Source organism: Carassius auratus, chromosome 1 (genome assembly GCF_003368295.1).
Source record: "Carassius auratus strain Wakin chromosome 1, ASM336829v1, whole genome shotgun sequence".
In the NCBI taxonomy this organism is placed as follows: Eukaryota; Metazoa; Chordata; class Actinopteri; order Cypriniformes; family Cyprinidae; genus Carassius; species Carassius auratus.
Genome location: NC_039243.1, coordinates 2,555,351 through 2,582,222, shown reverse-complemented (window position 1 = coordinate 2,582,222; position 26,872 = coordinate 2,555,351). Strand labels below are relative to the sequence as shown.

General features: G+C 35.6%; 1 protein-coding gene and 1 pseudogene across 1 annotated transcript; one reads left to right on the top strand and one right to left on the bottom strand.

Annotated features, from left to right (window-relative positions):
• Positions 1-2,623: 2,623 nt before the first annotated feature.
• LOC113113684 (F-box only protein 8-like) lies at positions 2,624-9,618 on the bottom strand. The gene is made up of 6 exons (XM_026280123.1): positions 9,382-9,618; positions 7,383-7,731; positions 6,458-6,584; positions 5,786-5,904; positions 5,300-5,496; positions 2,624-4,356 (listed from the first exon to the last, which is right to left on the bottom strand). Exons 2-6 carry the CDS (start codon positions 7,721-7,723, stop codon positions 4,169-4,171), a joined length of 972 nt encoding a protein of 323 aa, XP_026135908.1. The 5' UTR covers positions 7,724-7,731; positions 9,382-9,618; the 3' UTR covers positions 2,624-4,168.
• Positions 9,619-9,988: 370 nt separating this feature from the next.
• LOC113113622 (centrosomal protein of 44 kDa-like) lies at positions 9,989-16,680 on the top strand (annotated as a pseudogene).
• The last annotated feature ends 10,192 nt before the right edge of the window (positions 16,681-26,872 follow it).

Below are 26,872 nucleotides of genomic sequence, written 5' to 3'. Positions count from 1 at the left end.
TGCAAATTTTGCGTTAATAATTAGTTTTTGCAACACTGTTTATTTAATTTGAAAACGAGGATATATGTGATACAGAAGTAGAGTCTGCTCAGCAAGCTGCAGTTGCAGGCGTGTCCATCATCAGCACCACGGTTGATTTCAAACTGGCTAAAATTCCTGCATCCAAATGTGCATGTCAGTGAAAACATGGGGTAGGGAATATTAATAAGCTCAATTCATTTTAAAAGCGTCCCCACAAACAAAAATCATTTTAAACCAGCCTAACGTAGTTTGCTGGCCTTAGCTGGATTAAACTGGTCTCAGAGCCTGGCCAAACAACTGGCTAAACAGCCTTGCTAAACTTATTCAGCATGTCTTTTTGAAAGTGAAACTAGCCAACAGACCAGCCAGGTTGAGAGAGCAGCAAACAGTTTTGCCTGGTTACCTTTATAAATAAAGTAATTTATCGCATTGTCTCCACAATGATATATGACTGAGGAAGTCAATCAACCTAAATAATCAGTCACTCAGAAATTTTTGATTATTTAGTACAGAAACTACATTGCGTTGAGGTGGTGGTCGCCGGGTGATGGTGGGGGTGGTTTGCAGGAAGCAATTATGGAAACAGGGGCACTCCTCAAGTACGGGGTCTGGGTTATAGCCACATTATAGATGAAGACACTTCGAAAGAGGGCCAGCCTAAATAACCTGCCGTCATCACACAGAACAGCTATAGGCTGCCCAATATCAATATTTGAATTGACGTACTTTACATATTGTTTCAAAGTCCACACCCGTGTAGCTGGAGAACTATGCTATCATAAAGAATACAGAATATCCACAAGACTGTTTGAAAATCAAATTAATTTATTCGAAAAAATAAGACTATATCCAGGGTAATTCAGGACACAAAATGAGAGAGGGCGGGAAACTCCTTGTGACATTGTCTCCTTTTGATCTGCGTCAATGGCCCCTGTCTTTCAAAAAAGAAAAAAAAAATATATCGACTTAAAAACAACAGATGTATTCTAGGTCGAGCTAGCCTTTTCCATGCCCGACAATAAACGTTGTTATTAAACTAAAACCAAAAACCCAATTACTCAAAACATTTGCTATAAAAGCGGAGACCTTTGGGTTGGTAATTGTGTTTCTATTTTTTTTTTGAGCATCATGGCATTCGCATCTGCTTGACATTCATGTCGACGCGAGAGACTGCGTGAGAGAAACAATAGGCTATTAAAATACTCAAAAGGAAAATTCCCAGGAAAGGCAGCATTTCCAAAATATTTCAGATCAGCTCCTGCTTTCGGTATTAGGTTTTTGCTATAATAGGCTAATTCTCCAAAATATTTAGGTTTCATTATATTTCTGTGTTTTTTTATATTTAAAATAAAATAATAAAATAGATATATAATTATTATTATTGATTGATTATAATAGTTTTAGAAGGCTGCGGTTACCATTTCTCCGTCATCGCAGCGGTGTCGAGATCACGAGGTCTTGGTATTTTCCGCGCGGTGTCAGGTGGACCAGACGCGAGGTCAGGCGTCAGAGAGGCTCGCGCTGTTGTTCAGCCAGTTGTATTGATGAAATGCAGTCATAGCGAAGGCAAGGACTTCATCAATCATGCCAAATTATAGCCACAACTATGCCATTAGACCTGAGAAACATAACGTCCCCACAGATAAACAACATTGTAACGACACACCCCTGATAAATCCATGAATATAGCCTAAACGAAAAAATATGGGCATGGCATGCTATATATTGCAAAAATAAGTGTGCTTTGATTAAATAAAACTTTTATTGTTTTCACTATTTAACTTGTTGATGATGACTTATTCGAGGTCGGGAAAAGTAGCCTAATAAAACGCATCACATTTCCTAGATTGTTTTATTAGAATTGAGGGGAAACCGGAGGTTATCACTTTTTTACTCTGTTTGTCAGAGTAGGTTTATTTTTGAAAGATAATTTATGTGCGATTTACTAAACGTTTTAGCTCAAATAAATAAATAAAATAATAATAATAAAAAAGGCCCGCAGTTTTTCTTTTTTTTTTTTTTTGCTGTTGTTATTTCAAAAAACAAATGTATAGTTCTACTAATCGTATAACTGTAAATTTAAAACGCATGAAAACTCGCCCCATACTTCACAGTGCAGTCTTTTCAATTAAATGTATCCGGTTCTTGTATTCATGCTTAAATCTTAGTGTGAATCAAGTAAATTATCTAATAATCACATACTTTTTTGCTTCAAATGAACAGGGAAACGATAGGCTTGTCTTGTGGTTTCTTTCCAATGCTAAACTGGAATTATGTTTTATATATATAAAACAATTACATTCGATGCGGTAATAGGTGTGTCTGTCCAGTAAATATCTGGTAATTTCTAAGAAGACATGGCCGAATATAGATTGTTTGAATTAATGTAGTCGCGTAATTTCTTTTTCTTTTTATTAATTAAATTGACGAAATAACATTCCTAACATAAGTTAGAAGCGTAATCTATAGGTTGTTCAACACGTGAATATAATTAGGCTATTTTATTCCCCCCAATCAGTGAAAATGAATATCTTATTTAATTTAAACATGCATTTTTTTATGCTAAGGATCGGTGGACACAATGAACAAGTTACTATGCAAAGAGTGATTTTCAAAGTTTTTTTTATTTTTTATTTTTTAATACAGACTATAAGTGCGTTTATCCAGTGTTATCATATTAAACATTCTTTCTGCAATTTAACTACAGTTTAGCAGAATTGTTTAAATAGAATTGCATATGCTGGATAATTACAGGGGCAGATGAGCTGTAATCTGTTATAAAAATTACAGTTAATTCAGTACTGAATAATAATTGTCAGAATTATGTAGTTGTTGCCATAACATTTCACAAATAAATGTGGCAGCAGTTTTCTGAGTGGTTAGGTATTCATAGTATTGTGACATTGTAAATATGCCAAAAGAAAAAAAAAAGTGCAAAAGGAAAGAATTTACTCTTTTACTTAAGGGAAAGACCACAGCTCTTAGTTAAAATCCTCCAAAATTAAATATAATGTTTATAAATCTCTAACTTAAATATATACATTATGTGCAAATAAAATGTCCAACATTAAACTATGCAGTGTGTGTGAATAATAATAATTTTACGTATTATTGTGTATATATTTAGTATTTTATCATCACTATTGGCACCCAATTGTAGTAAGTCTGAATAAGAGAAAAAAAAAAAATACCCACATTTTTGAGCTGGGAGTACATTTTCAACTAAAAGACATGATGTCCAATGAATTATTTGAGAAATAGAAAAGGCTCGTCTCGAACATACTTAGATGTTTAGAAGAAAGCGATCGCTGACTTAATTCGCTTGAATATGAAGTATGTGTGTATATCATTAGTATGATTGAAAAATTGTCTAACAGAATGTGATGAACAACAACACAAAAAATAATGTAAAAAAAAAAAAAAAAAAAAACTGTAGAAAGGAAGAGGACCAAAAAAGGTACCAAACCTATGAATTATACATAATAAAATTTCAGTGCATATGTCTCACAGGATTTCAATCTTCTCAACGAAGATGAGACATGTGACAATGCACAGACACAAAGCCTCCTAAAACAAGAAAGTAGACACAGAATTAAAATAAAAAAATTTGTTTGTTCATAATCAGTATTGTAGGTGTGCTGTTTTAGTCTGTCAATTCTTTAATATCACAGTGACTGTAGACTGAATGTCTCACACTTGCCTGAATTTTGTAGATATGGCAAAAAAAGCGGACATTCATTTGATTAAGCACGAGAGGTTTCCAAATGATGAGAAAAAAGTTGTCTTTGTAAATATGATGCAAGCCACATCAATTCTACATTCAGCTTTAACTGATGTAATAGCTTATCTCATATATCTTCATGTAGCTACATGGTTTTGCAGGTTTAAGCGCTTTGTGGTAGAAAACCTTGTCGCTACCATTGCTAGCCTGCTAACAAATGACTTGCTCTGCTGATTCTTCACATTGTGGCCGTCCTCCGCTCCTGTGCACTGCAGCACATCATATCAAGGGCTTCACTCACAAGACTTCAGTTTAAAATGACCTGCAGAGTGTTTCTTCCAGCTTGAAGCAGAATCCTTTCCTAGTGCAGTCGCTGAAGTTTTACGTGCCAGCAGTCTCTCTCTAACATGTCAAGCGCTGTAGTGCCTAGGCCGCCACGTGGCCGATCAGATAGATGTTGTCATAGAGGTGCCCTACAAAGTCCTCGCTGATGTTCTGAGCAGCCCGCCTTGTGTTTCGGATAAACTCCCTCTTGGACATCTTGTTCTTTACGTGAGGGCTGGTCAGATCGATCGAGAGAAGGATGAGGGAATAGCACAGAACGTACACTGCATCTACAAAAAACAGAAGTGTGAAGAGAGGTGTGTTAACTACAGTACTTTACTAAAACCGAAAAAAAAAAAAAAAAGAATAAGAAAAAAGAAACAATAACTGAAATAAAAGATATATGTATATAAACTTTTTATTGCAGCTGTCGAGGCAAAATTATTTATAATAATTTTTTTATTCCTTATTTATATTAATGCAAACTGTGATTGTCTATTTATCCTTATATTTTAACAGACAATGTTGGATTATTTAATTTACTGGTATATAAAAAGTTTGTACACATGCTCTTTAGTTGCTGTACACATAACATTAAACATTTTCACTTGAGTTTTTGCCTTTATAAATCCTAATTTTCTCCTCATGTTTGACACAGGATGAAATCCATTTAATTTATTATCAAATCTGATTGTACATGCATTTTATATATGAGGACCCTGCAGACGTCGGTTTAAATCTTTAACGTTACTATGAGAATGTACAGATCAAAAAAAAAAAAAAAAGGATGGAAGAGTGAGTTCTGTCAGTAATTTATAATAAATCTTGTACAGTAGCACACATGCACTACAAGTCACATGTTATTGCAGAAGATAACTCTGACTGGTTGGACTCAGAGTTGGGTCCTCATTTGCTAACACTTTAAGCCAGCAGGCTTAGCACAGCTTTAGAGAAAAAATGACAGTGTTAGTACAATGATTTCTCACATGATCATGCAGATAGATCTACCGATCATTAAAATATGGTTGACAAATCAATACATGACAATACAAATCCTGCAAACTGATTTGTATGGACCAATAATAGAACCAGTATTTCAGCTTTAATTTTTGCTCCAGGTAATAATCAGTGTATGTCACTTGTGACCTGCTGAGACACCGGATGATCAGCAAAACAAATCATGATCTTGATGTCACCGTTACACACAAGATCACTCTGTAGTACTGCACTTACCAGGACTTAAGCCCACTTCCTGCACCAGAGTGGGGTTGCAGGCACAGAAACGATGAGAAAACTTAGTGATGAGGGTCTCCAGGTACTCGCCCCTCTCCTCCGGGGCATGAATGTGTCTAAAGAAGTCTCTCAGTGCATTAGGGAGGAACTGGTTACTAAAGTTATGAAGTGTGACAAGCTCATCCAAGACATCTCGCCTGCAAACACAGCAGTTTTACATTTGAATTATTATCAGCAGCAGAAAAAATAAATAAATTTGAATCTAGATGTTTGTAGTTATTATAAGCTGTACAGTATTATTTATTTATAATGTAAATTTGTGTGTGTATAAATATATGAATTGACTGTGCCCTTATTTGTTCCCTTAAAGGTTCATGGTATTGATGTACATAGCTTGGTCTAAGTTATAAAACTGCAATTCTTCTACATTAATAAAATACATGAATAATATATATATATAAAAAAAAAAAAAAAAAAAAAACGAACCGTTCATCAAGATAAATCTGCAGCATCTTCCAGTTCAGCATTCTGGTATAGAATATAAACTTGGCAATTTCCTTCGGGTGGTCCACAAGAATACCTCTGGACATGAAGTAACTGACACCCTGAATGAAAGAGCCCACATAAAACAGGGTGAGGGGATTAGGAGGAAAAAGAGAAGGAGGGGGAACGCTTTTTTACCAGACACCGCAGTTTAGTCCAGAGCAAGGCTATCACATGTCCTTTAAGTGGACAGCTAAAGCTTTGCTAATCTAACCTAAGACACGAGCGAGGGGGAGTCGAGACATTCAAATGCATCTTTGAACAGAAATGATGTTTTTAGAGCAGCTTGCATGAGAGAAAAGCCATACATTTAGTTTTAATCCGGGTTGCGGTCAAAAAGCCTATGTCATGCACCATTATTCATTCTACGTGAGCTTGTAAAAATAATATATTTAGTCTGCAGTATGAACATTTCTGGGTTATGTGGGAATTTACAGGGTGGAGAAGGAAACAGTCATATTAATCATAGATAGCTGGTCAGAATTGTATTTCCAAATTATATTGCGGCTATGATCATTTCTCTGTTTCTTGCCCATTTAAACATGAAACGGTTTGGCCTCAAATTAAGAAGACATTATTGTGGCAAGACAGAACAAAAGCTTGTATTTTTTGTACCTCTTGCGGGTTGGCGTTGAAGGTTAGGCTTCCTTCATCTAACTCCATGTAGAGTTTTCTATATGAAAATCCAGATGGAAGCCTGCGGTTGTATATGGAACAGTGACCCCAAGTGGACTTGCACAGACTAGAGGGCAGACAAAGAAAAACAAGAACATGAATTGGAGAAATGGCAAAATATAAAACACTTTCTTCATTAGCGGAAAAATATATTTAATTATTTTTTTTAAGGTCAATAAATAAATAAAATAAATAAAATTTGTGTAAACTATGATACATTACAAATTTTGGTTTAAGTTAGATTTAAACAAAATATATAATAATAATAATAATAATTTTATTATTTATAAATGAAAATATAAACATAATATAAACAATATAATGCTTCAAAAAATTACTATTTCAAATAAATGCTGTTCTTTAGAATTTTCTATGCATCAAGGAATCTTGAAAAATCATCACTGCGTGAATGTATCATGATTTCCAGAAAAATATTAAGCAGCATATAATATAATTAACAAAAGTCATTATTAACAACAGTGCACCAATAATAGACAATTAAGCAGCAAATCAGCATATTGGAATGATTTCTGAAGGATCACGTGACACTGAAGATATCCTTATATCAATAAAATATTAATCAATATTTTACAAATATTAAAATAGAATACATTTATTTAATTTGAAATAATATTTTACATTATTACTGTTTTACTGTATTAATTAAATCCTTATTGAATCCCTTTTTAATTGCAGCCTTGGTGAGCATAAAAACATTCTATCAAAAACATTTTCAAACTTAATTAATTAATTCTTTCACACAATTTGTTGTAGTTTATTTGTCTCTTGCCTCCCTTATACAGTTCTCCTTCCATTATAATTGAGAAAATATTTGAAATACGTGGAAGCTAAACACATCACTAACCCCTGCCACAGGTACTCATCATTGCCCAAGTCCTGCCACACACAGGAGGCCAGGCACAGGTCGGTAGCATTCAGGTAGGAGAGGATGGTGATGCTGAGTTCAGGAGGCAGCATCTCAAGATCGATGAAGCCCTGCTCCTCTTTGCCCTTGCGGACGCGCAGCAGGTGGCTGATGTCGGTGCTGGACACCTGGCACTGTAGTGTGCGGCGCTGCTGCAGGGGGTCAGCCAGTGGGGGCCCCATCCTCCGGCCCCGCTCTCTGTCCCGCTGGAGGAAGCACTGTTCACTGTACTGCTGCTGCAGCTGCTGGTTCCTCGCCACCCTCCACAGACCCTGACCCATCTGCAGATCTGAAACATTTTGCATTTGAGTGAAAATTCAATAAATACATATGTACAATAAATATATATGTCCTCAGCCCTTAGTATCAGTATATTACAATTATTTCTGAAGGAACATGTGACACTAAAGACTGGAGTAATGATGCTGAAAAGTCAGCTTTGCCAGTTTCTGTGCAGAAACTGCAGATCAGTAAATTAGTACAAAATTCAGCAGATCAGTTTCTGTTTTTGATTTTATATACATTAAGCAGCAGAAGCTGACCTAATCTCAGCAACTTGAGACATTTGATATGGACAGGCAATCCTGCATTTATTTCATGTTTTGCTGAAAACACTTGTATATTATGTGATCTCTATTTGTATTTTTATTTATTATTAAGGAAAAGCTTTGTGTCTAAAGCCTTTCATCTGTCTAACTTCTGTTCCTATAAAATAAACCAGTGTAATCCAGAGGCCTCAAGCTCTCTGCACTTTATTCTTGGTTTAGATCATTCCGGTTAGGTCTCTGAATCCTTATCCCATCAGAGCAAAACAGCCCTAGGAAACAGTTTTTAGTGCTAGTGTGCAGTCAGCTGGGAAATAAAACCCCTGATGGCAGCTTTATCTTCACTGCAGTAGCACTAATCCTCTCGTAGAGATACACATTAAGCCTATTTATGTGGCCCTGTCTGACTCCCTCCAAGGGCCTTCCTCTCTAAAACATGTCTCTATTTATGAGAGGCCTTGTTATTTTTGTCTTTAATGACCTATTGAATGCTCTCTGGTTGTTCTCCTTGTCGCAGAGCCTCTAATATGGCAGCCTTACTTATATGAATTTGACATATACTTGCTCAGAACTGATGTAATGCCACTGCGATGCTATTTGGCATTCAGTAGGAGGAGCTTAGGTATTCTTAGACCTGCTTAAAACATGGACCAGAAATCTGAACAAGGTCAATGAACTCTTACAAACAATTTTCCTATGCTTTGCCTAAGGACAGGAGCGGCTCAAAAAAAAAAAAGTTAATAAAATAGTTATATAAAGTTATATATTTAACATCTCTTTTTCTGCAAGATATGGTGGATTAGTTTATCTAACTCTTGTTGTGTTTTTATTAAAAGTGAAAGTAAACAGGTCTAGCAGCACCATGCATGTTCTGTTTGTGGTGCTCTATTTACTGTAAATTCTGACAATACAATGACAAGCACAGTCATTTTTACACTATTTGAAAAATACATTATTAGTTCAGTTGATTAAGCAAGAAGTACTTCAAAAGTAGTATAAACCCTGACCTAAATTTCTGTGTTTTGTATATCAGTAGCCTTTCAGATTTTAGCAGTAACAAAGGAGAACTCACCTGACACATTACATAGGTGTACAACATATAAACTTAAGCTCTGAGACGTTATATATTAATCAAATACATCTTATTTAGGGTTTCACTCTTTTAATACTGAGAATGTTATGACTGACATACAAATCGAGGTTTTCTGCAGCTTTTCTTTTCTAAGAAAAGGTTTTTCATCATGTTTGGGTGAAGCACAAAGTCCCGCCTCGCTCTAAAACAACTGGTTGAAATTCCAATTTGACACACAAACTCGAACTCTGATTGGACGTTGCGCAAAATGACGCATGAAACTCTTCTGTTTTTATTTTTGCAGCAAAGCAGCACCACCTACCTCGGTGTATAGAAATACTTCTACCGCCGCCGCGACGAAATGACTTGCTGATCTGCCACTGTCCCACGGATGAAATGATCACAGTCCTTCAACAGGAGCCCAGGACAGCCATCTCGACAGCTCCACCGCTGCGCTGCTGATCCTGTGACACGATCATTCATCAGCTCCTTGCTCCTCCTCGTCCACTCCGGCCAGACTCTGACGTCTCTTGTTATTGGTGGAAGTGACGCAAATCTCTCAGAGTAAATGTACCACAGATACATACAACACAGGCACTTTCGATTTGAAAGTTTTTTTTGTGTGTGTGTGTGTGTGTTTTTTTCACCCTGTTTCTTAAAATTCGTCTGCTTTTTTTAAATAAAATAAAATAAAATAAATAAAAATATAAAATTAATACATGAAATCATAGAAACAATGATTAAATCAATAAAATAAATACAAAAAATCACGATTTATTAAATACGTGAAGTAATGAAATAAATACATTAGTAAATAAATCACTTCATGAAATTGCCATTACCAAATTTGTAAAAAAAAAAAAAAAAAAAAATTTTTTACTGTGATGGAAAATGTTTAAAAGAATGAATCGAAGGCGTGAATGTGTTGAAGTAAAACACTGGGTTGAACTGGACGTCGTCTCCGGTGCGTAGAAACCTAGGTAGAAACCAATCACAACAAACCCGACTATTTCAGCGGTAAAAACAAACGCGAGGAATAACTATGGATTACAATAAAATTCAACTATCGGTAAGACACAAAGCTGTTAATATATTAAAATGGCTAATCAGGTTACGAAATATAATAACGTAAATCTAGATTTAAGTTACGTTACTTGTTTAAACAACATGCCAAGATATTTTTTACATTGTGTGGTCAGGTCAATGAATTGTAAATTGACAGCGGTAACTTATGGATTTAAACATATTCATAAAAATGCAATTCCTGATGAAATCCGTCCTGGCCATGACAGAGATGAGCACTGGTGATCTGAAGGGTGGTCTGAGAAAGCTGGAAGCGTCTCTCCGTTCTCTAAAGTATCCTAGAGAAGTGGACTATCAGAGGTATGAAATATGATGCATGTTAAAGAAAGAGTAACCAAAAATAAAAATTATCTCTTTATTTACTTAACTCGATGTTTCTGGAATCTAGAATAACTTGATCATACCTGTGTAAAATGACAAAAAAAATTATCAGAGTGAGCATTTTTATAAATATTAATTATTGCGCAGCATTCATGTTAACGCTGTAAAAGGTTATTAAACAAAGGGAAGTAAAAGGAAGTATTGAAAAGGAAGAGGAAGTATTAGCTGGGGGAGGTAAGGTCCAAGTGCTTGATCAGCTGTCAAAGAGACAGGCTGAGCTCTTCATTGTGGAAATGGTAAAAAAAAGAAAAAGAAAAAAAGTGTGATATGGTGTTGTTCTTATAGCCATGTCATGTATTGGGTCACACAGCATCAGTTTAGCAGAATTAATGATTTGAGCTCCACTGATTAGAGCAGGGATCTCCAACCCTGCTCCTGGAGACCTAACATCCTGCAGACTTCAGTTCCAACCCTGCTCCAACACACCTGTCTGTAATTATCAAGTAGCCCTGAACACCTTGATTAGCTGGTTCAGGTGTGTTTGATTGGGGTTGAAGCTGAAATCTGTCGGATGGTAGCCCTCAAGGAGCAGGTTTAGAGACCACTGGATGAGGGATAGATTTTGAGCAGATAAAAAAAAAAAAAAAAAATCCTTCACTTCACAGGACACTTCATGTTCCCAATTCCTCCCCAATTTTTTTTTTGGCTTAGGTTTTAAGCATCTTGACTCATAAACATCCAAAATGGGGCTCTGCCAGTGTTTCATGTCCCATACTTTGTTTTGAAGTTTGGAAAGCTGCAGATTTGTCCGGAGCCTCTCCAGTGCTGAGATATTTTGTAAACAGGCTTTACAAAAAACAGCTCCGTTTCGCCACCAGGATCCCAAGCTGCACATCAGATGCTCAGTGAAGAGGTTTTGATGTGAGATCCATCAAACACAACCATGCTTCTGGAAAAAGACAGATACATTTGGCTTCTATGTGCTGGAGACGGTCCAGAAAGATGACTTAATTGGTCTCCAGCACCACACTCAAAATAGCTTGCAGACAATTTAGGGCTATTATTTTGTACTGCCATGTAATAAATAAATGTTTTTGTCTTTATGTGGTGTTAATTTTGTGACACTTTTTAATGAGAGGTTTGTCAGTACCAGTGCTTCATATTTTGATGTTGTGTTTTACTCTTCCAGTCTGGCAGTGGGAGATCCATCAGCTTGTCTTCCTGTTGTGAGCTTTGCCTTCACGTCCTTTTCCCCCTCCCTCACAGAGCACCTGGTTGATTATGGCGTGGAACTAACCGGAATGAATGATTTATGATTCATTGAGAATGTTTACAAGGTGAACTGCATTAACCATATATTATATATTTTTTTAAGTATCTTATGTATTATGCATATATGGTACATATAGCCTTTTAACTGAACTTAAATATTTGAACACAAGAATCTCCCAAAAATGAAAATGAATTTATTTGTTCATGCATTTTTTTTTCTCTGCAGAATGCAAAAGAATGAATTTCAAAGAATGTTGTTACCAAACCAAATGTTGTTTTGCTGTCCATTGACAAAAAGAAACACAGGAAAACGTTGTTTCAAAATATCTTCTTTCATATTCCACGGAAAAAGACATTTTCATTTGTGAACTATCCCTTTCAAATATATTAATCCCATTCACGGCTTAGGCTTGGGGTTATTGGATCATTTTTATTCGAAATCCACAACAGATCTTTATTAACATGCATTTTTACCCCCCCCCCCAATTAGATTTTTATTAACCGTTTGCAGTTTCTTTCCAGAGGTGGTGGTTTTATAGAATTTATTGTTTTAAATAGTTCAAAGTGGTTGCAGTTGCTTTGTCTCATTCCCGAGGACGGAAAGTTCATTTAACGAGGTCAAACAATATAGAACTATGAATGAGTTATTGATAACGTTTTTCACTCCGCATTTAATGAGGTGGATTTCTTTTTGACAAAGCAATTTCACATGTAATGAAATTCACAAAGCCATGCTTTGTGCTGCCTGTCCTAATAGTCTTATTTATTGGCACTGTCCCTGATCTGGGAGGGTTTTACCCCCACATCAGAAATGCAGGGCTCTCCAAAGCTCTGTGATTCAGAGCATCTGTAGACCTATTCTCCTGCAAAGCATTCAGATGTTCAACTGGCAGCTCTTCTCCAACAAGTCTTGAGTAATTACATTTGTTTGCTCGCATCTCTCCCCTGCAGTGAGAGAACCAAAAAAAGGGGGCAGGCCTTCATGTTGGTCCAAGTCGTGTGATCTCAGTTTAACTCCAAGCCGATTCTGTACCTTTAGCCGTGGGACTGAAGCGCTGGTCTGTGTTTCAGCACTTCCTTCTGTTCATTGACCTTTTATGCCGTTCTAAAAGAAATCTGGCCTTCATCCCAGGATAATGTGCAGCTCGCATGAAATATTCTGGGGGGAATAAGTGGTCCCATCATATTACCTTGAGGACATTGGTGGCATTTAGCAGGAAAGTGGTGTTAAGCAGTTTTGTCATATTTTTCCATTCTTTTCCCTTTGTGCTACAGCTCACTGTTTACATCTGGCGTATCCCTGAGATTAGTCTTAGTGGCTCCTCTGGAGTACCTCCTGAACCAGAAATTCTACAAATCCAATTTTTGTTGTGGTTGTGATTTTAATCCACTTAGGGGATCATTTCCTTTTAAAACAATAAAGCGTACAAATAGTAATATTTCTTTTATTTGTTGATTTGTTTGTTGTATCTGCATTTTCATGTGAAAATCTCTTAAAATGTAGGTCTTGAGGGAGGTTTTCAGCTACAAGCCACTGTTGACCAAGCAGCAGTTCCTTCAGTTTGGCTTTGCTGAAAGGAAAGTCCTCATTCTCTGTGATATCATTGGCCTTGTTCTCAACAAACACAAAGAACTCACCAAAGAAAGCAAGGTATTTCAAAGATTTACCCATGCAGGTTTTCTTATATAGAGATTTAGTACCATTTCAGTTGTTGGCCAATATTTAAACATTTGATATTATCTATTATTTATTAAATTAAATTCAATTTATATGATTTATTTTAGTTTTTGTGTGTTTCATTTTTAATCTATTTAGATAGAATTATATTATAATATCAGACATTTATTGTTTATTGCCCATAATGTAAGTGGAAAATAATTCTAATTATTATATTATATTATATTAGTAGAAAAATTATTATTATTATTATTATTATTATTTTTAAACAGCATGTCAGTAAGGGAAAGAGAAGGCCTCAGTTCAAGAGCTGCAGTAAAAATGAGATCCCTTCTGCTGAGAGTAACTCACTGAGGTTAACAGCCCTGACAGTAAGTGTTCATGTTTCAGACAATAGACATAATTTATTTTATTTGATTATAATAATATTTATTATTATTATTATTATTGATGTTGTTTCTGTCCCTCTTAGGTACCTCAGAAGCAGCCACTGGTAGAAAGGCATCTTGGCAGCAGCTCAGTACCGTCTCAGATCAGATGCTCCTCAGAAGAGCAGCCACAGCAGGGTGAGGAAACAGAAAAGGACTCGTCTCAGCCTGCAGATTCCATTGTGAGAATGCGCATCCTGCAACACATTTACACAGAGGGAGGTGCATGAGAATCAACTAGTCAAAGTACTCTGTAATCATGGTTGAAAGAAAGTGTGAAACACTACGAGAACCGTTGTTGGTGACAATGGTTCTGATTAAAACAAAATAGAAATTCGACATTACTGCTGTTATTTTTCCACCCTAAATGTTTTTGGGGAATCATTTGCTCATTTTAATGTGTTCGAGATCTCACCTACACAGTTACTCAAAATGCTGGTTCCTAGAACTAAGAATCTTCTGCAAAGTTCTGAGTTTGTTCAATCCAATCTAATGCACAGGCTGTCTTGTTAGGAGTGTGTTTTAAAGAGCCGGCTGAGGGGTGTAGAAGCAAGTCTTCTGGAGAGTGTTGGCAGACTGGAGAAGCGACTGGCCCTAATGGAACACAGGATTCATGCTCTGGAGAAAAGCTTTGCCGGCAAGATTATCATTGAAAGCAGCCAGTGGGAGAGTTTGGAGAGTCGTGTGCTGCTGCTGGAGACCAGGCTGGCACTGACCTCAGCACAGGTACAGGAGTTTTACATCTGTTTGGAGGTTAGGAGCTGTAAATTAGAATTTCTATTGCAATTGTAGGATAATGCTGCTTTCTCCCAAAACTCACTTTGATGATGAAGTTTGCATTGCGTGATGAAAAGCAGTGACATTCTCCAGCGCAGTTACACGTGCACTAGCAAAGCTCTCACATGTGTTCGTTTCAAAAATGGGAAATTCATTTGGAAAATGCAGTATTTTAGGAAGACTGGAAACCACTTTCTTTCTTTCAACAAGCCAAATGCCATTATACAGCAACTGATGTGTTCAGGAAAGAGAATGTCTGTGTTCACGAGCATGCTATTTTAGGATTTGTTTTAAATGACAAGATGATATTGCAGAAGTAGTGTATATGAGATGAGTTAATGTGATTTATGGTGCTTACGAAACAGTTTTCTCTACTTCTATAGGGTCTAACTTTAGGAGGTGATGTCCTCAGTACAAACAATGGTAGATTCAAAGAGGACACAGGTACTTGGCAACATTTTTACTTTAAAATTGAAATAATTTAAAGAAACTATACATTCCTTAAATCTAAAATTGTTAGCATTTTCCATTTGTATCTGTGTTAAAGTATCTGCAAGTGGCATTTCTACTGTGATTCATCCACCATCTGACATTAGTGATAATGGACACACTTCAGCCAGTTCTCCTCCGACCGCTCCCCAGGTGATCATCCATCCTTCCATCAAATTTTCAAGAGAAGTTTACTAACTGCTATATTTTTTTTCATTCTTTTTTTTTTTTTTTTTTTTAGAATTTTAAAGAAAGGCTGGACAGAATAGTTTACATGTAAGTGTTATTTTTATATAAATATTTTAGAAAGGCTAGTGATTTGAGTGTGATAAAGAAAAAATGGTCAATTAGACACAGGACTGCACATCAATTTTGCACAACATTTTTTTTCTGTCCCATTTCAGGATGAAGGATACATCTAACATTCTGCAAAAACCGAATCAACGATGTCAATTTGATCACAGTCCAGAGAAACTTATTTTAAAGTAATACATGTTATGGTATGGTGGCACCTGTATTTCGAATAAATCGGATGGAAACTTTTTATCAGTCATCATAGGGTTTTTTTTTTGCATGACAAAAAAAATCATTAGTGCCACATATGGCACCATATTTGATTGAGAGTTTTCAGAAGTAACAGATTTTCACTGAAAAACTCTTAAATGTATGTTGGTTTCTCACACAAAGGTGTTTATTATAATAATAATTATTATTATTATTATTAATAATAATTGTCAATTTGTTAATTTTGTAACAAAAGAAAGAGCTATGTGAAAGGTTCCACTGAAAAAAAAAAAAGACTGAGGGAGAGAATCAATGCTTTTTTGGGATTCTGAACTTGATAAGTGTATTGTCCTCTAGATGTCACTGCTACCTAAGTAAAACCCTTTCTTTTACTGTGGTAAAACCCAATGGTAAATTAGTTCATGGCGCCCTCTGTAGTCAGTTTTCTGTATTGCACTCGGTCCTGAACGCAGCATCAGTCCATTGTCAAACAATAGTTGAGCATTCACTTGAATATCAGATAAAGTAAAAGTGTGTAATGACTGGATGATATCTTTGTTTATTAATAATAATGCCATGTATTTGTTCTTGTTCCATTCTTTCTTTAGAACATGCTCCAAAATAGAGAAACAAATCTGAGTGTATGAAGTTTATTTAGAATTTCCCTCCTGACCAGTTGGGTTATGACACCAATTATGTAAGTAACTGGGATATCACAATCCAAAACTTCCAAATGTTTTTTCCACTATGTATATAAACCTTGTGGCTCTGTTTGTTTGAGCATCCTGTTTACAGCATAGGCTCAACCAGTGGCACAGGTTTTGGACGTGTCTCTGTGTACCGGGGCATGTTTGTGAAACTTAACATATGGGTCACTGTGATTATTTTCTGTTTGGTGGTGTTAGTAGCAAAGAAATAATTCACCTGAGAAACATTCTCTTGTTCTGATCAAGGGCCACTTTTCCCCCACATTTTCCCCAATTTTACATGGAGTTAAATATTGTACTTTAGGCGACAATGATCAAAGCAAGGGATCAGAAAGGGAATTAAAGCAAATTTCCAAGTTATGCGTCGCTGTTAGCAGAAATCAGGAATCCTTGACTCTTTTTTTTTTTTTTTTTTTTTTTTCAGGAATAACTGGCAAAACATGTTATTAATATTTGTTAGTAATCTGAGCACATTTCAGAGGTCAGGTGACCTTTGGATGGTCTGTTGGTGTTGGGTGTCATTGTACAAGATATCACATTTATCAGATTAGATTGCATTAAAAAAAAAACAAAAAAAACCTTAAGATCTGGCTTTGACCTAGAAATGTCTCATAACAAGACATCAAAGGTCTGACTTGTTGGTCTCACAGGACAACTTAACCCATCTCATATTTCTTTTTCCTGTACAAGGAAATGATGTAAAACCGTTTTTCATCTGTGGACTTTCTCTCTGCAGTTGACAGCACAGAGTGGGTCACTGACCTCTGTATGTTCTTCCAGACGTTCCCTTCAGTGCCCTATATACTGCAGACACTATGAGAATCACTGTTGAGATCAATCGGACCCAAAATAATCATGGAGAGGAAAAGAAAGGTCAGGTGACCTTTGCAATTATGTTGCAGGAGAGTGTGCATGTGTTTGTGTGGTTGGTCAACAGAGCATTCCTGTGACTTTCTTGTATGCATGTTTGGTGTGTGTATTTAATAGGAGTCAGAGTTGGGAGGGATGCTCAGACATATGGTTTGGGACCTGATGTCTGAACAGCTGGAGCTCACTAAACTGAAGGGGCTGCACAGTGTCTCCAATAGCCACAGGGTTTTGCTGATGCCTGCATATGGGTCACTTATGTGTTTTTATTATTTTTAAAACAAAAATATATTTAAATGCAGTGTTTGTAAATTGCAATACAATTTATCTAAATGTCACTAAAATTTTCACTAAATGTTTAAAATGTTAAATTTCTGGGCTAAAATTCATCGTGATACACACACACACACACACACACACACACACACACGTATGAAATAAAGACAATTTATTTTTTCTTACATTTTAACAAAACTGCTTTATTTTTTAGTATCTGAAAATCTGTAAAAAAAAAAAAATCCCAAAATTTCCAAGAACTGGGCAGACAACTACCTTTTAAAGATGTGTTCATGTTCATATATGTCACTGACTCATATCCTGACCTTGCAACATAACATCATATCTTGGGCCCCAGAAACCCCCTGTGGAATCAACTGGCCTCTGATAGGGGCCAGATGTGAATAGAAAAAGTCTTTGCTTTGCTGTCCTTGTGACTGCATGCAGGCTTTTCTTTTCTCTTCTTTTCTTTTCCTTTTTTTTTTAATCAGTCCTACTATAAACAATGTAGTTTTTAATGGGTTTATACAACAAATGTTTTTAGAATGTAATTCGGATTTTTCAGATAGAAAAAAAAAAAAGACATTTTAGTAGCAAGTTAATTAGATGTACCAGTTAAATTTTTATTATTTTAAATAAATTGTGTTCTTCTGAACAAAGAATCCTGAAGAAACAGTATCACAGTTTCCAAAAAAAAACAAAAAAAACTGTTTTCAACACCGATAATAATATTTCTTGAGCAGTAAATCAGCATATTGGAATGATTTTTCGAGGATCATGTGCTGAAGACTGGAGTAACGGCTGCTGAAAATTCAGCTTTGACATGACAGGAATAAATGTAAATAAATAATATTTAAATAGAAAAGTTATTTTAATTGTAATAATATTTCAAAATGAGTTTACAGTCTTGGAAATCATAAGAGGCTTCTTTAAAAAGCATAACCCCCCCCCCCCCCCCAACTTTTGTGAGACTAGAACAAACATCTCATCTTATTTCATTAAGCTCATCAAATCTCCATTCCATACCATCAACTTCTGTTGTTTGTTTGGGCTAAACTTTAGAGCACAGGAACATTTTGACTTGGAAGACCGAATTGAGTGAAAATAAAGTCTCCCACAACATTCAAGACAATTAGTCTTTTGCAGTTTTTGCCCGTTGCTTGAACACATTTTGCAAAACTTCGCTCATTGTACCAAAACTCTACACACAAGTAAACATGACACAACACTGGGAAATATACCATTCACACCTGTGTCAAATTGAAACTCTAATATCAAAAACTAACATTCCTTAGTCAAAATGTAACTCTGATGACAAAATGACACATACTTGCATCTTGTTTTCAGGATGCACATTTTCAAACAACCAAAAAAAGCAAATAGGCCTGCTCAATATTGTACATTGTAACACTGTACATTCATGAATTCAGACAAAGCAAAAAATAAATAAAAAGTACTGTAGTTAACACAGAAAATCATGGCAATTGTGCATTCATGGGCTCATGGATCCCGCCATCTGTTGGCCTCATCGACATCGCAAGCAATGTCTTCTCCCGCTAGGCACCAGGGAAAATATCCCCTTGCATGTCAAAACAATCCATGGATTGCTGTCACCTGAATGTCACCAGAGTTCCATTGCCTGCAAAAGAGACATGCGGGCATGTGGGTGGACTCTCTGCCCAGCTTCCCTCACAGTCAGGCCATGGTTGATGACATGGTCCACCAAAGTTGCTCTTATATCATCAGAAATAGGGGTCTGTGCATGGCCTCTTCAACCTCCTCCTCTTCCTGTGCCTCCTCCTCCTCTTCCTCTTCCTGCTCTTCCTCTTGCTCTCCCTCCATCCATGCTTGCAAAGTTCTTGAAATGGCTAAACTGAGGGCTTTTTGTAGCTGGCTGATTGGTGTTCAGTTTTGCAAGTGCCTTCAGTTGTGTATTTGAGTGGTAGCAATTACCTAATGTGTATTGTATTTTGGATACATGTGTTTTCCAAATGGCACTCTGAGATTTCATTTTTGAACGAAGTGTCTTATGAAATAGAGTGTAGTATGCAGGTCCAAGTGTGTTGCATATAGGAGTAAGTGTGTTGCAGAATTGCAACTAGAGTGCAAAGCAGTGCTTTTGTTTAAGGTATGGGTACATGTGTTTGAGGTATGGTAACAAAAGCTTCAAGTTGTGTTACTTTAGTCTAAGCATGGGTTTATAGTGTTCAAGCAAGGGTCAAAAACTGTAAACTGGGAACTTTGCTTTACTTTTTCGACTGTAACTGGATAGTTTGGAGCAGGACCATGATGTAATGTGTTACAATGATGGTTCCTAAATGAATATGAACAGATTGCAATAATAATCCTGCTCAGGTCTTTATTTTAAGAAAAGGAAAGTGCCAATGAAAGATGAGAACAGGGTTCCATTCATAATGAATGTGTCATTAGGTTTTGTTGATTGGCCATTGAACGCAAGGCTCTGTTTCTCTCCAGTGCTGTTGTAATCCCCTGCTCTCATTAATCATTGTTCTGAAAGAGGGGTGGGGGAGATGAGAGAAACGACTTGGTGAAGTGGGTGAGAGGGAACACTTTTTGCATTCCTCCTCTTTCTTAAAACGTGTGTGTTTAAGCAAGCTCCCCTCATTCCATTCCACCAGCCTCACCATCCCAGATCCCTCGACATTAGGTTCACGCTCACTCCTAATTAGCAGGATCTCATGCATGTCTATGAACTCTTTACCTTCCTGATTAGGTTGTCGCGGCCATGCAGGCATCTGCACCTCTAGAACAGCACAAGGCTAATTGAGCTAATCACTCAAGTTAATGAGAGTATTTTTTTAAGGTTGGAGGGCATAAGCAAATGAGATGAAGAGAGTGAAATGAGAAAGAGATATAATTAGCATCACAGACGATTTTACTTATGTCCTTGAATTTCAGCGATATGAGGATGTATTTAAGAAGTTAAAGATTCTAGATTTTTTTTCTTGAAAGGTTCTCTCGAAGTCATGAGCATACGTTCTTCCAATAATATCAATAGAACATTTGTTCAGAGTTATCTCATCTTTAATAATGTTCTCAAAAGTTAGTGCAAAATTTGATTCATACATCAGTCATTAAAAGTTATTTTCTGAGGTGTATTAGCTGGACTATTTGTTTCAGAACTGTAGAGAACATTAAAAAAATTACTCTCCCATATTATTTGCCAAACGATAAAATTTGAAAGTTCCTTTAACATTTTATGACAATTGCATAACTAAGGAAAACATTCAAATGTTAAAAAAATGTGATGTTTTGAATGTCAGAGAACAATAAAAAATAACATATTCTAAAATATACTGAGAACCTTGGAGAAACAGTCTTAGAATTTTTTTTAGCTTAATATTGTGAGTTTTAGTTTAAATGTAGAATATTTGCAGATGTAAAATGAAGAACATTTACAGTATTAATAATGAAGCTAATTGCATTACATGATCATGTTTCCTTATGGGCTAAATATTTGTTCCAGTAGGAGGCTCTTTTGCTAACCCCTTAAATTAGCCTTCATTGTATTTCATAGTTTTGTTCCGAAAATAATTTCCTCTGAGTCCCTTGGTTGCAAATTTACACCACTCTCAATGCTTGTTTTCTTTGCCAATAGGAGGTGAGTTATTATCCTTGGCCAGCAGCCAAGACCTCGTTGCCTGCCATTCAAAACAGTTTTCACATGCTCATAGGAAGCCCTACAATAACATCTTATCATTAGAAACGAGCACACAGGCAAGTATTTGGGCCACTTGGCTCCCCTGATGTAAAATAAACACTGGGGTTGTAAACAGTGATACTTTGCTGAAGTCGCTCTGTGCATACCTCTTTTTCTGCGCAAAACATCTTTCAGATATAATTTCAAAGTTTTGCCTTCAGTTTTAAGATCTCAGATCATCTCAAAATGCCCTGCTCAGATTTCAGGTTGCTCTTACAGTATTTGGCGCAGTGTGTAACAGCAGCAGAGTTTACAATGCCTACAGATACAATCCCAAGAGACCATCCCTGTTGTGTTTACATTGAAGATATCTCCTGTATGCACTACTGGAGCTGGCAGAAAATAGAATATTGTGTTAGATTTTCCCACCATAGTCCGTAAAGAATATAAACACCGCTTGCTTATCTTAGATTTGTCTGCCTCTCTGCCAACAACAATGGCATGTTTACAACATTTCCTCTTCCCTCAGACAAGGGAGGACACTTTAGAGTCATCTAGAATTTTGCTTCTTAGAAATAGTTTTTTTTTTTCAGCTACTTTGTGACTTTTCACCTAAAACCTCTTTAACTGTGTGTGTGTGTGTGTTAATTCATGTATTGGTTTTATGTTGAATATTATTTTGGTTGCACTTTATTTTACAGTACGTGTACTAACATGTACTTATAGTGCACTTACAGTGTATTTGTATCTAAGAAAGTCTGTAACACAAGGTAACTACCATGGGAAGGGTTAGGTTTAGGGGTAGGATCAGGGTTAGTACCTACTTATTACATAGTTATTGTAATTACTATAATAAGTACATAGTATGTACATGAGGAACAGGACTGTAAAATTAAGTGCTACCATTATTTTTCTAGCCTGTGTTATATATTAACTAAATAGTAAATAATAGTATTCATAACCCATAACTTTTTTACTTTTTATTTTCTATTAACAATATATTTTAGGCAGCTTTAATTTAAACTGTAAACTGCTCAAAATACAAAATCAAAACTCCTGTTTTTTTTTTTTTCTCTCAAAAGAAAGTAAATCAAACATGAAGTAATCATATAATGAAATACTAATCAAAGAAATAATTGAATATATTTCAATATAAAGAATGGGTACTACAATGGTTGTTGGCTCCATAGTGAATTGCTTTGTTTCACTCTTGTAAGTTACTTTGGATGAACGCATAAGTGTAGATGTTAGATAAATAAATATATATATATATATATATATATATATATATATGTTATTATTATTATTATTATTATATATATTTATCTGTATGGATATGGATCTGTGTGTATATATATATATATATATATATATATATATATATATATATATATATATATATATACCCTTAGTGCCAATTGGGCATTGTTTAAATGTCACAGCCTACCTGAGCATTGTTTCTGACCATGTCCATCCCTTTATGACTACCATGTACCCATCCTCTGATGGCTACTTCCAGCAGGATAATGCACCATGTCACAAAGCTCAAATCATTTCAAATTGGTTTCTTGAACATGACAATGAGTTCACTCTACTAAAATGGCCCCCACAGTCACCAGATCTCAACCCAATAGAGCATCTTTTGGATGTGGTGGAACTGGAGCTTCATGCCCTGGATGTGCATCCCACAAATCTCCATCAACTGCAAGATGCTATCCTATCAATATGGGCCAACATTCTAAAGAATGCTGTCAGCACCTTGTTGAATCAATGCCACGTAGAATTAAGGCAGTTTTGAAGGTGAAACGGGTCAAACACAGTATTAGTATGGTGTTCCTAATAATCCTTTAGGTGAGTGTATGGTCCCATTCTAAAAAAAACAAAAAAAAAGTGGAAAAGCAATGCTGAAGCACTGTTAAAGTTAATGAGATAATTATGTGATTAATTAAGTGCTGACTGAGCATTAGTGATGAACACATGATGATAACAAGCAGAATCACTGAAGAAAAGAGAAACACAAGATCTACTGACTTTAACCACAGCCTTAGATAAAATCAACTGAAATAAAAGACAACACTAAATCTCTCAAGATCTCAGCAGATGATGAACGAACAAGTCTACATTAAATAGCATCACCAGCTTCATGCATTAACCACTGAGACTCTAAAACAGAAGTTCTTTATTGAGAATTACAACAGTTATTTTTCTTCAGTGATTCTGCTTGTTATCATCAGGTGTTCATCACTAATGCTCAATCATCACATAATTAATCACTTAATTTTCTCGTTAACTTTAACACTGCTTAAGTTTAAGCTTTAACAAAAAAATGGTGTTTATCTGCTTACCCCCAAGGCATCCAAGATGTAGGTGGCTTTTTTTTTTCTTCAGTAGACCACAAACAAAACGTTTTAAACCATTGCAGTCTGTGAGTCAAATAATGCAAGTGTATGGGAATCACGGCTTTGAGAGTAAAAAAAAAACAAAACAAAAACATACATTACATAAACAAAAATAAATTAAACCCGGCAGCTTGTGATGATACACTGATGTGTAAAGACACGAAACAATTGGTCTGTGCAAGAAACTGACCAGTTATTATATCGTTTTTTTTCCCCCTTATTATTATAATTTTTTTTCCCTCCAGATTTATAAGTGTATTACTGCCACCTATCTCTCAAATAGACCAGACACTTTGTCTACAATCTCAGTTAGGAGTGTCAGCGGTCCATTTGTGTGCCAATTTTTTTTTTTTTTTTTGCCCAGTAAATTACACCCAAATCATTTTGTAGGGGAATATACAGTTAAAACCCAAGGACCAGATATGTCGCAATGAAGACCAGGACTCAGAGATGAGTTCAATTAATAATAATAATTTTACTTGAAGAAAATAGTTTGCAATTTCATCAGCAGAAGTCAGCTTCAACACTCTCGAAGGAGTTCGCAGGCCGCCCCCAGTACAATACAAAATCAACCACAGTTATACCCTGACAGAGGATACTAATTGCGTCAATACATGAGTCAACAAAATTCTGATTGGTTCCAAAACCTAGATAAAACTCTCCAAAGACGTAGATCTGATACGCTGGACACTGGCAGTTGATCGTTTGTCCTGGGACTGTCTGAGCTTCTCCCTGTACAGACAGATACTAACACACATACACAGAGAACTTATCTAAAATTCAAGGCTTTCTAGCACTGGCAAGTGTCTTATCATTACGGTTGGATACACACACATAATATGTGGACATTAATCTTGAGGAAAAGAAATACAGCACACATAAGGTTACACATTTCACTCTTGCTATAACTTGATTAATAGTCAAACAAGAAATCATGTAATAATATAATATAATATCAGTATGAAGGATATGGCAACTCGGCATCCACTCCTTCAGTCCCCCGTTTTAGATCAATGTGGGGTCTAATACCCCACATCTGGTCTAATAAATGAGGTCAGGTGTAGTTGTGATGCATGCTAATAATGCAGGCTTTTGGTCAACTTAAGCAGGTGCATATACTTAAGATCTCTGGTACTGGCTGACATTTCTAGTAATAAACACATTATTTTGTACAAAATACTTCCCATATACATTCTTACTTCCCATATACATTCATCTACTTACTTAATCCCACAATATCGCCACTTGCACTAGTCTTTCTTCACATAATGTCTTTTCCAGTGAATTATTCTGTGTGTCCCTCTACCTGGAAAAGTGTCCTCCATCCATATATACTTTCATCAACATATCTTTGTAAATACCTCTCTTCCTACTACAGCTACTTCACACTTACCCTCTAAAACAAAACATTTATCTAACAGCCTTAAGACTAAATTTGCATATTCATTAACCAGATTTAACAAATCATTCAAGAAAAACGCATACACTATAACCAATTCATTTTTTTTTAACCATTAAGAAGGATATTTGCCTTATTTGTTTTCTTTTAACATGTCTTATACAACTATGATGAATTTTAGTTAATTTGGTCATATCTTAAAATAAACTCATTACAATAAACGTATATATTTTATTCTCTGGAAGCTGGGCTAAATGAATAACCACTGTTATTGCATTCCTGACATATGTCAGACCCTCAGTCACCTCACAGATACCAAATACAGACATTACTTATAACCTAAATCCCAGTAAAGATACCCTTATTTCATGAAAATCTATAATTTTCCCCATCAATGGTACAATTATAGAGATTGATTATCTATTTTACCCTTTCATTCCAAACTTGGTGTTAAAAACACAAAAATAAACAAACCAAAAATAAGTAAGATCAATATTGAGCCATCTTAAAAAAATAAAAATAATCATAATCATAATCATAATCATAATCATTATTTCCTCGAAAACCTAGAGCAGTTCCTAGTTTATTACTTAATAGCCCTTTTATTAAGTTTTACTTTCACCACAAATCCATTTGCAGTCATCATAGTTCACATGCTGCTTACACATACATTAACCATTAACCCAAACTTGTCATTGTTAACAACATTTGATCAAAATTACATTTTAAGTATTGAAGTGTCTAACTTCAAAAATACAACTAACCTATCCACTTATTGTCATGCATGTATTTTATACCAGGACATTACTGTTAACCATACTCATTGCCTTATTATTACCCTTTTTTTTTTTTTTTTTTTTTTTTTTTTTTATGTAAGTCTTGTCAGTTATCATACCATATTACTGTACTCAGACTATATTAATGACACATTCAGAAGCAAATCCTCAATACCTCGTATTAAGTCAATTTAGTTCTCACTGTTTTGTCAGTTAGAAATGCTTACACATCAGCTACGTGATCAATGTCTTTAAAACCCTTGTTCATGTTTGTCATTTGGCAGTGATATTTATTTACTCAAAATTATTATAAACTGAAAAAGAGCACACAGATTTCCCAATACTATTACTAAATGAACAATACTATTACTTAGTTCTAGACGCCCAAATATTTATTAAAGAGACATCCTCAGTCTCTGTAAATCTGTATTGAAACAATATACATTATCAAAAAGCCCTGTCAGTGTTCACAATATTAATTTGATTTGACCTGACAGGTGTTCATAATCAGCTCCATAGAGCCTATTACAATTGTTTTGTTCAAACAAAATGTATTATTATTATTATTATTTTTTTTTTTTTTTTTGCTGTGCTATTTCAATTAATTCAAACCTCTTGTTATGGATTTGCTCCATTAAGGGGCTATCCACACGTTTTTGTTCAACTTATCTCTGTTCTACATAAACCACTACATAAAGCTTTTGCACTATATAACACAAGCAGGATTCACTCCTTTGTTTTCCCACCAGGCTGCTTTATGTGAGGGTGCTCTCTGGATAATTTGGTTAGTGACGTAGCCAATCTGTCACTGTTTTTCTGCCGTCTAAAATATTTACCTTTACCATTCAAACAACAAAGTGTTAACTTGTTAAAATTTAGACCCTCATTTAAATTTAGGCATGGATTTTAAACCCATTTTGGACGGCAAACTTAAATTTCACAAATCCAATCATATAAACACTCTAACATATTAATCCAGAGAGTGATTTAAATCAGCATTATAAAAGACAAAACAAGTCATTATTACCAGTAGCAGACAGAGCTGGATAACCAATCCACTTAAAGCTCGTCCCATGTTCGGCATTGTCTTTTCATTAGTTTCACTCAGAATTATCGACTTCTGTAAAGTAATTTCACTCAACACATCTGTAATGATAAAACACTCATTCCATAGGT

Excerpts from the sequence above, each read along its gene's own strand:
- LOC113113684 (XM_026280123.1), bottom strand. The coding sequence starts at position 7,723 with ATGGGTCAGGGTCTGTGGAGGGTGGCGAGGAACCAGCAGCTGCAGCAG. Across the intron at positions 5,905-6,457 it reads TCAACGCCAACCCGCAAGAG|GGTGTCAGTTACTTCATGTC; the intron begins GTACAAAAAATA and ends TCTTTCATTCAG. Across the intron at positions 5,497-5,785 it reads CAGATTTATCTTGATGAACG|GCGAGATGTCTTGGATGAGC; the intron begins GTTCGTTTTTTT and ends CTGTGTTTGCAG.